We start from the raw sequence: 12,326 nt of genomic DNA, 5'->3' as shown, positions 1-12,326 counted from the left end.
TTTCATTACACATCTCTCCAAGGAAAGTTCTGCCCAGACATTGAACTTAATTGTTCAAGAACTGAAATGTCTTGAACACTGCTCTAACTGTGGGACTGGTCACTGAGCCTGCTCCTGACACAAAACTGATTTATAGTCCAAATTTCTGCCCAGCAAAGGGATTTTGCACAGGAACTGTACCCAGCCAGCAAAGCAGGCTGAAGCACACGGTTTCCTAATTTCACTTATTAGACAGTTCTCTCTTTCTAACGTCATTCTCTAACTCAGCTGCAGAAGTAGGGTAACATGCCCTTGTCAAAGGATTTCTGCAGCTGAACAGCATGAGCAGAGAATCCCTAAATTAAAAGTTTGAGTCTTGCAAAACAAATAAGTTGTCACCAATATCTTTCAACAAAAGTTAGTTTTCATGCAGTTCTCTCGTGAGGTGATTTCTACCCAAGTGTACAGATAACTGATGTCATAACAAATGATGCTGAGTGTATTTCAGAATCTGATATTTAAGGCTTCTTGATCAGGTATATTACAGGCACATATATTACATGAGTCAGCTTCAAATAAAATCTGACCATAAGATAAAGTGACCTGATTTTTCCCCCCTTCATGCTGCAAGTTAAATCTAGATTTATTAGCTAAAGTTCAGGCTTTCAGCTGATTTATCAACACAAACCAGGAATTATCTACTCTTGGAATACATCTCTCACTTAATTTCAATCCACACATTCCCAATAGAAGTTTTGCACACAGATAAACTTCACATGTTTGTTTTTGAATATATTTTAAACACATGCCACTTAAATACAATACACAGATGCCTGAATGAAGTTGATTTATACAGCACAAATGAAAGTAACTTTTTGGGAAAAAATGAAAAAGAAGCAATAAGTGATTCATAGTTTTCCTTTTTTATAAATTTGCAATGACTCTAACCGAAGTCGAAGTAGTTTTTACTAAATTCCTTCAGCAGTGATTTTGTTACTGTTCTAAAAGTTAGACAAAGACATCCTCTGTGCAATAATTAGGTCCCTTTAAAACAGCACAGGAAACATACCCCGAGGAACTGAGGAGAAATATTTGACTGCAATTTCATGCAATTTATTTCATGAAAGAAATGGGATTCAACAGCCACCCCCAAATAACCCCTTCCTACATTCTGCCTCCATCTCAACAGCTGTACCACAACTGCCCATCCAGCCATCGGGAAGGTGGACTGGAAAACTGATCCAACCAAACCCCCGCCATTTTTCCCACTTGTTTTTATTTTTTATTTTTTTAATGTGTCAGTTCCCTAAAACAATTGCATGGCCATGCCAATTGCCTGGTGACAAAAGCCTTTACTGTGAAAGAAGAGTTTTATATTGCTGCTGAGGAAGCATTAGTAACACACATAGTGAATTAGGCAACCACAGAGTAAGCAAATGAGAAGCAGCACTACAAAAAGAGACTCTCCCAACACCTGCAAGAAGAAAGGAAGAGAAGAAAAACACCTTCTGTGGTCAACTTGTTGATATAATATACACATGTACTGCAAGACTTTTAATGCTTCACTATTAACGTGGGGCAGTGAGCAGGTACGCCCTCCCCAGCACTGTGAAGTGAGCCAGCAGAAATCCGTGGATCTTTCAGCGAGGATTAGTGACATGAGACCAGCACACAACAAACCAATCGCTGTGTCAAGCTTTGCAATACAAGCACCGATAATTACAAATCATCTGACAGGCAGCTTTTGCCTGTGACTTGCATAAAGCTGGCATGGTTCAACATCATCTCCCAGGGTTTCTTAGTCATTCCTCACAGCTTTTACAGGGGTGAAAAAAGCAAACTTATATTTGCCAAAAGGACTTCTGCTATGTGACCACTTTTCAGTGAAAGGGGTTTGAAAGAAGGAAGTCTCATTTAGAGCCTCTTCCTCATTTCAAAAACCACACTGAACAGTGCTAGAAAAAGTAGTAGATCCCCCATAAGCCACCAGAACATCAAGTACTACTCAATAAAACTAATGAAGATACAAAAATCTGGTCTCAGAAACCTTTTTTCCTTAGGAAGTGACTTGACTGACCGTGGCTGCAGAAGCAGAACACCACATCTCCTGGCAGACAGCCCAAAAGTCTTCTATTACACTGCTGTCAAGATATATTTTGATTAAAGGTGTTTTGAGGAAATGGATTTTCTTGCTTTGGATTTTCTTCTGAATATACATAGAATACTTTTCCCTCTGTCAGATAAGATGATCTATTCACGCTCCATGCCCATTTTCAGAAGTCTGTGTAAGTTTGTACTCCATACCGTCAGCCAATAATTCTTTCAGTCATATAACTAGGCACTAGTCAAACTGAATTTGCCATATCAAAGGTTAGATGAAGGAGGAAACAGCCTCTCACAGCAATTTTAAACACTGCTCTAACAACTAAAGTAGTGAATCAGCTGAGGCACCCTGACGTGTACATAGTTTGTTCCTCCCCTTTTAAATATCACTGCAGTAAAGAAATAAAACTGTACTAAAAGTCATGCACCATTCGTGCAACTTCCTCTTCCCACTTACTGTATCTACAGTTGTTCAAAATATCTGACAATAAACCATGCTGTGACCTTCTAAAAGACCTATAACCAGACTACATTATTTTGTGAAAACACACCCTCTAAGAAACAAGGCCTGAGAAATCATGAAGCAATAATTTCTCCTTTCACTACATTAAAAAATCTGCCTCGTACTGTATTCAGAAAAGTTGTACTGGTGCTCACAACAAGTCCTGGTTACATATAGCTCGAGTTAGGAAAATTCCTACTTAAAATTAAAAAAAAAAAAAAAAAAAATCATCTGTCTTCTCTTTATTTGTCTGCAAACATAACAAGCCAGGTCAACTAGTCTCATTCACTGCTAACATACTTCCCTGAGCCAGTTCCTCTACTCTGGTCACTGATGCCAAACATACTGGTTTTGTAACATCAATAAAATCAGAAAGGAAGAGGGAGCTGAGCAGGCAAGTTATGCTTTCTAACACAGTGCTCCTCAGACTGTTATGGCATGGCCAGTTCCTGTGAGCAGCAAAGAACGTTAACAGAGGTTCAGGTTGATGCTTAATTCTAAAATAATCCGACCTGAATCAGTGAAGGAAATGGCTTTCTTACCCTCCCCTACAATCCAAATCACAGTATTTACAAAGCAGTTTGGACTTCATGTGATAAAACAAACCTAAAGCCTTATAACAGCTACTCTTTTGTGACTGTCTTCAACAGAATGCCAATATTCACATTTGTTCTACAGAATTATTATTCCAGCACCCTAAGGGGGACTACAAGAAAACCAGGGAGGGACTGTTTACAAGGGCATTTACTGATATGAGAAAGGGTAATGGCTTTAAACTGATAGAGGGCAGATTTAGATTAGATATAAGGAAGAAATTTTCCCTGTGAGGATGGTGAGGCCCTGGCACGGGAAGCTGCCAATGCTCCATTCCTGCAGTGTTCAAGGCCAGGTTGGATGGGGCTTATCCTCTTGCCTCAATGTGTTTAACCAACCAAATGCCTGTAATATATTCCTCATTCATTGCCTTATTTTTAGGATGCTCCCTGTCACAGTCAGACACACAGATTATGAAGATTATCAATAACACATCCAGTGATACTTTTGCTCAGATGCTTTTTGGCAGAAAACAGACTTTACAATAAATGTGCCTTCAACTCAAATGGAGGAAGAAACTTAGTTAACAGTCAGACTCTAAGAAGCAAGCCCCAGTCTCAGACAGGGCTGGTCACTACCCTTCCAGGCCAGTCAGTGCTCTCTAAATTTTTTCCTTTAAAAAAATGCATTATGTTAAAGTTGAAGGAGTTTGGGAGAAGTCGAGGTTTGACAGTATCTGTGGTCCAAAATGTTTGCTCTTTTGCCACGGTTCCCAAAGCAGCCCATTGCTCTAAATAAGTGGAAACGAAAATGCCTTTGAAGCTCCAAATACACAGTTTTTTAATATCAGAACTAAAAGTTTGCCTCTGTGGGTTCCAGCAATTAGTTGTTCGTATCTGCAATATCATCTCCCTCTCAAGCACGAACAAACAGAGACTGGGCAAGATATTCCAAGCTGAAGGGAGATTTCAGTCACCCATCAGGAGGCAATTACAGGGCATCATATTTTATAAAATAAGAATTGAGATCCCCCAAAATCACAAACCAATTTTAAGAACAAATACTGCTCAAAATATATAAAGTACCTTGAATATGGAAAGTGCTACAATTCTGCAGTAGTCAATCAGGCAGAAATAGCAGCTACTAAACAGGTCACACTAAGAAATACAGAACCAATCTAGTAAATGAAGCATTTAAAATACAAATCCTTCATCTACCTCCAATAACCATAGTATCTCAGAAAAAAGTAACAAAAAACCCCCACATCCTAACTGCATCCTTTCTGCACATTCCTTGTACTCATTTAAGTCAGGTTATAGCAGATTTTCAATATTTAATAAGGCATTCAAATCTGTGACAGGTTATGAACTTTCACTTAAAACTAGAAAGCAGCTCCAATTTTGTAGATAGCAGTTTCACCACAAAAACATTACATTTGTCAAGTCCATGACAGGACAAATACAGAAGAATCATGCATTCCTTCACATATTTGCATCCTATATGCACCAGTATCTTAAAATGAAATGCCGTTTACTCGCTGCTTTGAAGAGTAATTTGTAAAAGTATTTTACACAAGCATGAAGGGCTACTCACATGACCATTATCCCATAAGAATACTGAAAATCACCGTTTTCAATATTTGGATTGGTTCTAGCAGGCAATAGCTACTTATGCCAATGCAAGTCGAATTCACATTTTCCTTCAGCATGGGGGAAAAAAAACCCCAACACTCTTTCCAAATATTCCTTCCCCAGAATCACCCCAAGATAATAAATCTTAAGGCTTTTTCAAATGGTGTGCCAAAATTATACTGACAATTGCTGACAGTTGCTGCTCAACAAATTTCACAGGAAGAGAATTTAGTTCATAGCTAGGACTGTCGAGCTCTTCCTTTTAGCACGCTTGGATAAAGCCTGCTCTGTAAAAACATTACAGTTCTGAGCCTGCTCCATCCGTTGAATAGCACTTTAAGTTTTAATTCCATTTCAAATATGATTTATGACCTAAGTATCAGTTTAATGTCCTGCTTTCACACATGTGTACAAACTAGTTTATCCTTAAAGCTTGCTAAATCTTAAGCTTCCTTTCCGTTTTGTTGCAATTCCCTTTCCAAACAGACATGTAAAATATCTGCAAAAACTGGCACAGCCACCCATAAACTAAGCACAAAAATGTGCAAAGGAGTAACAAAATTAAACAACATATAACAATTTTTTTTTTTGTTTAAACCATATGAAACTTCTTCCCCTGATAAAATATTGCAGGATGAAAACAAACAGCGTGCCTTTTGTCTACACCATTATCTCTCCTTCCCATTTACAGTAAAGTTTTCCTTTCCCGTGCTTATTTTTGCTCAAAGTAAACAAGGAAAAAAAATCCTCTTAAGTCACTGCATGTGGGAGGCCAAGGAATTGCAGGGGTTTGTTTTTCAAATCACAGTGTAGCTGTCGGTCCCACTTTCTGTCTTTTCTACCATAGCCCCTACTATTGCTAAGTGGTTTTTTCAACGGCAGCTGAAAAGAGGTTTTGTATTACAAAAAAGGTCTTTCTGGAAATATATCACCTGTGTTTTGCTGGAAGACGTGACCTCGCATTTACAGAGGCACTTTGTCAGATCTATCTTGCTGCAGTTCTTATCTGCTGCCTTACCAAACAGATTTTGTACTAGAAATTAGAAGGTTTTTTGGAGAGGTATAATGTAGATACCCTTTTCCTGGTGAAACAGTTAAAAAACCTGTTGTAAGTACTGAGGGCATTAAAGTACAATAAAGAAAAAGAAACAGCAGATCACCAGTGAAAGGCACAAGTCATGATGCTTTTAATGAATTTTAAATGCTTTATTATATTTTTCTTTTATAATTCCTATCTCTCCATCCCAGAGGAAAGCAAATGTCAGTTTTAATGAAGTCACCCAACCCATTTAAAACTAGAAAAAGAAATACCAGTGATATTCAAAACACATGTTGAATGTTATTAAATTCAGCATATACTTACTTGCCTTAGATTATGAATTTTACCTTCTGATGAGGGGTCAGAAGCAATCTCTTAGCATTAAGCAGAGCATTCACCCTGAACCATCCCCCCATCCTACCAAATACTACCTACTGACCAGAACACAAAAAGTTTTTGCTCTTTGTCAACAAAACAATATTTTTCTCCCTTAGTCACATAAAATATAAATAGACGGTCGTTAGTAAGGGAAGAGGACCTGTTAGTGCAGGAATATCATACAGTCAATTAAATAGTCATATTATTGAGTGACAAGTGGAAATTCGGCACAACAAAAAATCTGCTGCTTAAAAAAACCCGAAATCCAAGTCCCACAGCAAGGCAGCACATCGGACAACACTGATCTTCCTATTTTTAAAACAGTCTTCGAAAGACACAGTGTCATGACTGGTTTGATTAGGTTGGGGTAGGCAATTTTTAAATTTAGGGTTTCATTTCTACAAGGTAAGACTTAAAAATCACAGCCAGGACAGAGCGGATGTCTCCATTGGGAACAGGCAGCTGGCTGAAGGCAGGGCCAGTTCTTTGGAACACACAGTGCTGAGAATGGATCAGCCTTCAGCAGTCACAGAATACAGAAAGAAAATAACGGTAGAAGACCCAAACACAATGGGAGGACTAATCCAGCAGATCAAAGAATATCTCTAACGAAAACCAAAACAAAAACAGGCCACATTTTCTTCTGTGCAAAGTTACATGAGGGGAGTCACCAACCCCCAGTGCTCAAGCTGCTCTACCAAGGCAATGCCACCTTTGGCCTGTTCTAACACGCACCTCGCTGATCCTGCAGTGACAATTCAGGAGGTATTAGCTGGGCAGTGTGAACCATGGGAACTCTGCTGAGAAAAGAAGTATTTATTTTTCTAGTATACAATAACAAACACCCACTTAATTTTAGCCAAAAAGGGTAAGAGGCTTCAGTGACAAGTAAGACGGGGAAAATTACACTCCAGAAAAGCAAGGTGATTTAAGAAGTTAGATTCTCAGTCATTAGATTAGTTTAAACTACTTTGAGCATTCCAAAAATACAGGGAATTGTTTGTTGTTTTGTGTTTTTTTTTTTTTTTGGGGGGGGTAACTGTATTGATTCAATTAATTCAACAAAATGATTAAGTGAAAATAATAAACACATGTCAGTGCAAACAATGAGATCAAATGCTGTCCACCTTGCTCACAGTGCCAATAAACTGCAAGTTATCTCAAAATACCATCTGTTCTCTCAGAACATCTTAACAGATACCAACACCTGGAACCAAAAGGGATGTGACAGGGACTAGCAAAACAAAACAGTCAAAAACATTCCCCGTGGTCAGCTCTCAGTGCAGGCCATGTAGAGCTTTTGGACTTGACAAACTCTAAACTTTCCTCCCAATCTGAGCCTTCCTATAACCGTGAAATAAAACTGAGTCTGGTAACTAGGTTTTCTGGTTTATCTATACATTTTATTTTTGACTTACAGTTAAACAGCAAAGCTACATTTGTCTGAATACCTCATGTAAAAGTTGCTGTCAGTGCAAAACAGCATTGAGGTTCCTAAATTGTAAAGATTTTCTGTCAAATACAGGTCAACTCTGCTGGTCTTGAACTTATCATGTGTAGAAGAGGGACCAGGCAGGCAGCTCTTAGGTTTTCTCCATGCAATATCTTTTGTACTTCATTGAGACGACAGATAACAGATCAAAAGGCTCAAACTCCTCTTAACAGGAACCAGACGGAAAAACCAGAGACTCTTCTTCACATGACAGGACTAATAGTTTAAAATAACCCCACTAAAATCATACATACAAAGGTATTCTACAACAATTTTTGGATACCACCTCACCAGACAATTGAAGATATCATTACTTTCTGTCAATACCACTGCAACAGCCCCTACACTCCATGTGCAGCACCAGGACCCCTGAACGGTCCGAACACTGTCACAAACCCACCAAACTGGAAGTGGAACAGAAAGTCACCGAGCATTACAAATGACCCTTTGAACTCTCGTTTTGTGTTGGTGCTGCACAAACTCGACCAGGGGAGCCACAGCATCCCTCTGCTGTACACAGATCAGCTATGTCATCTAACCCATCCCATCTGGAAATGCAAATAAAACCTACTATGCTATTCCTGAATATCAGTGATGCTTCCTATCAACTGTTGTTTATCCAGTTGCTTCTTTCAAGCAGAGTTGGCTGTGCCTACGATGTTATGCAACCCTCAGCAAATCCACATGCCTCCTGCCTTTCTGAGATCTCAAGGTAACAGAGCTGGAACCCAAGCATCTTTCCTGTGCAAAGCTCATCTTTGAAGTACCTCAGGGCATTTTACTCAAAGCCATGAATTGTAACTCCACTTGTCTCTACATTTTTCGTTACTAAAACTTAAGTACATCCAACTATTAACTAAATAATTGTATCTTTTTATTATTAACTAGAAAGTTAATGAATTACTATGCAGTCTATTTAGAATGGGACAGCAATAGATGACGAAAAACTGATAAACTGTTTCTGTAGAGTGGTGTGAATTCTTTCTGAACAAAAAAACAGACTGAGGGCCAAGAAACCAAACAACCTGACAATTTGTGTCACATAGGCACTGAGTAACAGAATTACTGTAATTCAATTCCTGATATACAACAAATCACTGAAAAAAATATGTAACACCTCAGTTAGAAAACTGTTACGGACTTGTAAGACCATTACAAAGATGAAGGACATCTTACATTCTCAGCATGTCTCCCCTTCTCAGAGGACTGGTCATCCCTTTCTGTAGGTCTACAGGCATGCACTGATCTAAAGCACAGCAAAATCACCACTTAAAAAACTTAGCTGAAATAATCTGAACTCCATACCAGGTCTTCTCATTACTTTAAGATCACCTGCTTCATTTTCCCTGCCCCTTTTACAACTCTCGAAAATGCGAGTTCTCAAGACCATATACACTCAGGACACTTGCTATATTAAATACTGATCTCTTAAACAAATAAGAAGCTGCAGAACAACTCATTGGTTTCATGCAGAGAGTATTTAATAACCACCTAAAAGCACCTTCAGCAAAGTAGCAGTCCCTCCCCCTTCCCCTAATCTCTTACTACTTTTTGAGCATTTCTGCACACCAACGTTTTTCTTTTGTATTACTACAACATCCCACTCACATCACTCCCACATATTTGCCTGGTTCCAACCCTCCTGCATGCATGAGAACACTTTTTTTAAAGCCCAATGCCACATCAAGCACAGGTACAAATGCACGCTCTAAAGGCATCCAAACCCACACATTCTTCTCCTATCAGACATAAATTTTGGCACCCTTTGATTCAGATATTTCTGTCACCCCACTCTTCCCACTCACTCTGGTTATTTTGTCAGCATTTTTCCCCATGTACTCAGCCCTTTGACATTCTTTCAGAGCCTAAACATCACAGCCACGAGAAGCACCAAATGCATGGTGGGATCTGTGTTAAACCAGCGATTACACACAGGGATGAGTGTCTGAGTGTCCTTAGAAAGAAAATGCAGTGCGATACCTATCTTAGGCCATTTTTCATCCTTATGAGCTATGAAACAACCAAGCCATTAACATCAGTGACATCTCCAGTAAACACAAAACATGTATCATTGCAAGAATTTTTTTCCCCTTAGTACGATATGTAAATGTCTGTTCAAAAAACTTGACCTTTATTATCCTGTTTTTCTACTACACTAATCCTTCCCTGTCAAAACTAGTGCAAGCTTTAAACAGTCATTTTCCCATCAGTTTCCTTTAGAAGCACAAAAACCAGTGCCAGGTTTATTGCTCATCTTATTACACTAAGCTTTTACTTTCGATTAAGGGCAAACAGATTTCTGGAAAGCTGGCCAGTGGGGAGAAAAGCAACCATGTTTAGTACATGAATTGCTAGCACTGATACAGTCCTAATCTAAACTCTACAGAAGACATAATGCTGCTTTGAAAACCACAAACACAAACCTCAAGCCACCTTCAAGTGGAAAAAATGACAGCTATGTTATACCAAACAGGCTTTCTTCTAAAAACCGTGTGTATGACTGTAACAGAAGAGTGCAGTCAGAGCTCAAACAGAGCAATTAATTTCCAGGTCAGCAACTCTTGGTGTTGGACCAAACTAGTGAGCACTGTCAAGCTGGCACTCAGACTATCACCACAAGCTCTGTGCTTCAGACAGAGAACTGGGAAAATCTATGGGCCATAGGAAATGAGGTCAGGGAAGAAACTGAGAAAAAAAAGAAGACACCAAAATTTTTATCCCTTTTTTTTTTTTGTAAAAATGATGCAAAAAAATTAAACAAATCACTAGTGGGACAGAAGCTTTAACCATTAAAATCTAAAAACCTAACTAATGCAAGCTCTCGTTAACTAACCTGGACAACATCTGTGATGCAAGATAAACTCAAATGAGCGGAAAAAGTTATTTTACAATTACACTACTTAGAAAGAATTTCTCTTTTAGAGAAAATACAAGAGAAACAGTGCTGGACGTGGCAGGAAACCGGCCAATACTTCAAATGCAAACAGTCAAACTCGATGTACTTCCCTGCTAAGGCAGCACAGCCTCGGCCGCCTGGTTTCCCTCGCTCGCTCTAACACTGCACAGCAAGCAGTGCCTGTGCGGGGGGACAGGCACCCTCACCGCTGCCTTTTCCAAGTGTTTTCTCTCGCCAAACGCATTTCACGGACGTTTTCCTTCCATTTCTCGTCACTTCCAAAGCCTCTGCACGCACAGAGCGGCTGCAAAGCTCTCAGGGACCGGGAAATAAACGAGACGAAAGCACGTCGGGTTAAAGAGCCTTGAAAAGATTTCGCAACGGGAAGGAGGAAGAAGCTGCGAAATCCCTGAAGTGCCGGTCCAGGGAATAAAGGCACCGTCATTCCTCCGGGAAGTTTTGGGGAGCCCTTCCCAACGAGGCGAGGACACAGGTAAGGGGAACGCGCTGTCCCCTGTGACAAGGGGGGAGGGGGGTGTTCGAGAAAAGGAAACAAAAATAAATAAATAAAGAAACGAAACAAACACCGCAAAACCTCCGATAAAAATAAAAAAGTAATGTTTTTAAAAATTACAACTAGGATCCAAGTGCAGCCCCTGCGGGGGGGGAAGGAAGGACTCCCCTCCCTCCCGCAGCCCGGCCCTGCTCGCACGCTGCTCCCCGGCCCCGCTGCCCGGGACCGAGCCGGGACTCGGCGGGGCCGGGGAGCGCGGGGGGCCCGTGGGGGAGGCACCTACCAGCTGCTGCCGGACCCAGCGCAGCATCCCCGGCGGCGCGGGTCGCGGCCCCCGCGGCGGGGCTCCCTCGGCACTGCCGCGCCCTCCGCTGTCGTCGCCGCCTCCGCCTCAGGCGAGCCGCCCGCCGCGGCTGCTCCCCATGGCGCGGGGCCGAGTCAGGAGCCGCACAGCCCCGGGGAGCCGCGGCTGCCGCCGCCCCGCCGCCGCCATCACAGCGCGGCCGCTCAGACCCGGCGGTGCCGGCGCTGCGGCCGCCCCGGGAAGTGACGTGTCGGGGCGGGGGAGGCGGGGAGAGGGGCCGGGATGAGGGGTGGGATGGAGGGATGGGATGGAAGGGATGGAGCTGGGCCAGTGGTGGGGCAGTGGTGGGCCGCCCTGGGCCTGGGCTGCGATAGTCCTCGTTGCTTCGCCGCTTCTCGGTTGCGAGGGCGGTGTGTGGGCCCGAGCGACCCGAGTCCCAGCAGCCTCCTGCAGGGATTTGGGCGAAATTCCACCTCCCTGTCAGGGCTCGGTGCCCTCAGGCAGAGCCTCAGCGCCTGAGACTCCCCTTTTCTACCGGAGTGAAGCTGCTTCGCTACTTGAATGCTTTATCTCTTTGCTTTCCTCTAAAAAATGCAAAGCGCGCACGTGTTGGAATAAAGATGCTAAATAGCCGCTGGTTTGAAGTTAAAATGCAAGTGCTCAGCGTGTGGGTATCCCAAGGCAAGGAACAGGTGCTGGGAGGACGTGGCGCCCCGCTCTCTTCCTGCTGCTGGCAGAATTGTCATGATCTGCTGCTTGGTTAAAACTGGCTGTTCAAACCTGTTGTCCGGCAGTGATTTCTTTGAGATCTTCCAGTGGAAAAAGTTTTCCCAGCTGGATGCGGTCCTGTGTCACCTACTCCGGGTGACTGCCTTGGCCAGCGGGGGTTGGATTAGATGATCACAATTCTGTGATTCTGTGATTTTGCTCTGAAAACAGCTGCTGCTTAAGAAA

At 41.8% G+C, this 12,326-nt stretch overlaps 1 protein-coding gene across 10 annotated transcripts in view; it reads right to left on the bottom strand.

The window, feature by feature from the left end:
• Positions 1–11,514, bottom strand: part of ATP11B (ATPase phospholipid transporting 11B (putative)) — a 66,501-nt gene extending 54,987 nt beyond the window's left edge. For 5 of the 10 annotated variants that reach the window (XM_027887977.1, XM_027887974.1, XM_027887975.1 and 2 more), the window contains exon 1: positions 11,352–11,513. In XM_027887977.1, coding sequence (XP_027743778.1) covers positions 11,352–11,378 — 27 coding nt within the window. In that variant the 5' untranslated portion in view covers positions 11,379–11,513. Of the gene's footprint in view, positions 1–11,351 lie in introns of all 10 variants that reach the window. The other 5 variants (XM_027887978.1, XM_027887979.1, XM_027887973.1 and 2 more) reach the window with 2 other exon arrangements.
• Positions 11,515–12,326: the final 812 nt, after the last annotated feature.

This window comes from Empidonax traillii, unplaced genomic scaffold (assembly GCF_003031625.1).
Source record: "Empidonax traillii isolate 1590-97213 ecotype Southwest subspecies unplaced genomic scaffold, ASM303162v1 scaffold226:size936269, whole genome shotgun sequence".
In the NCBI taxonomy this organism is placed as follows: Eukaryota; Metazoa; Chordata; class Aves; order Passeriformes; family Tyrannidae; genus Empidonax; species Empidonax traillii.
The sequence above is the reverse complement of the archived record's forward strand: the minus strand, read 5'-3'. Positions and strand labels throughout refer to the sequence as shown.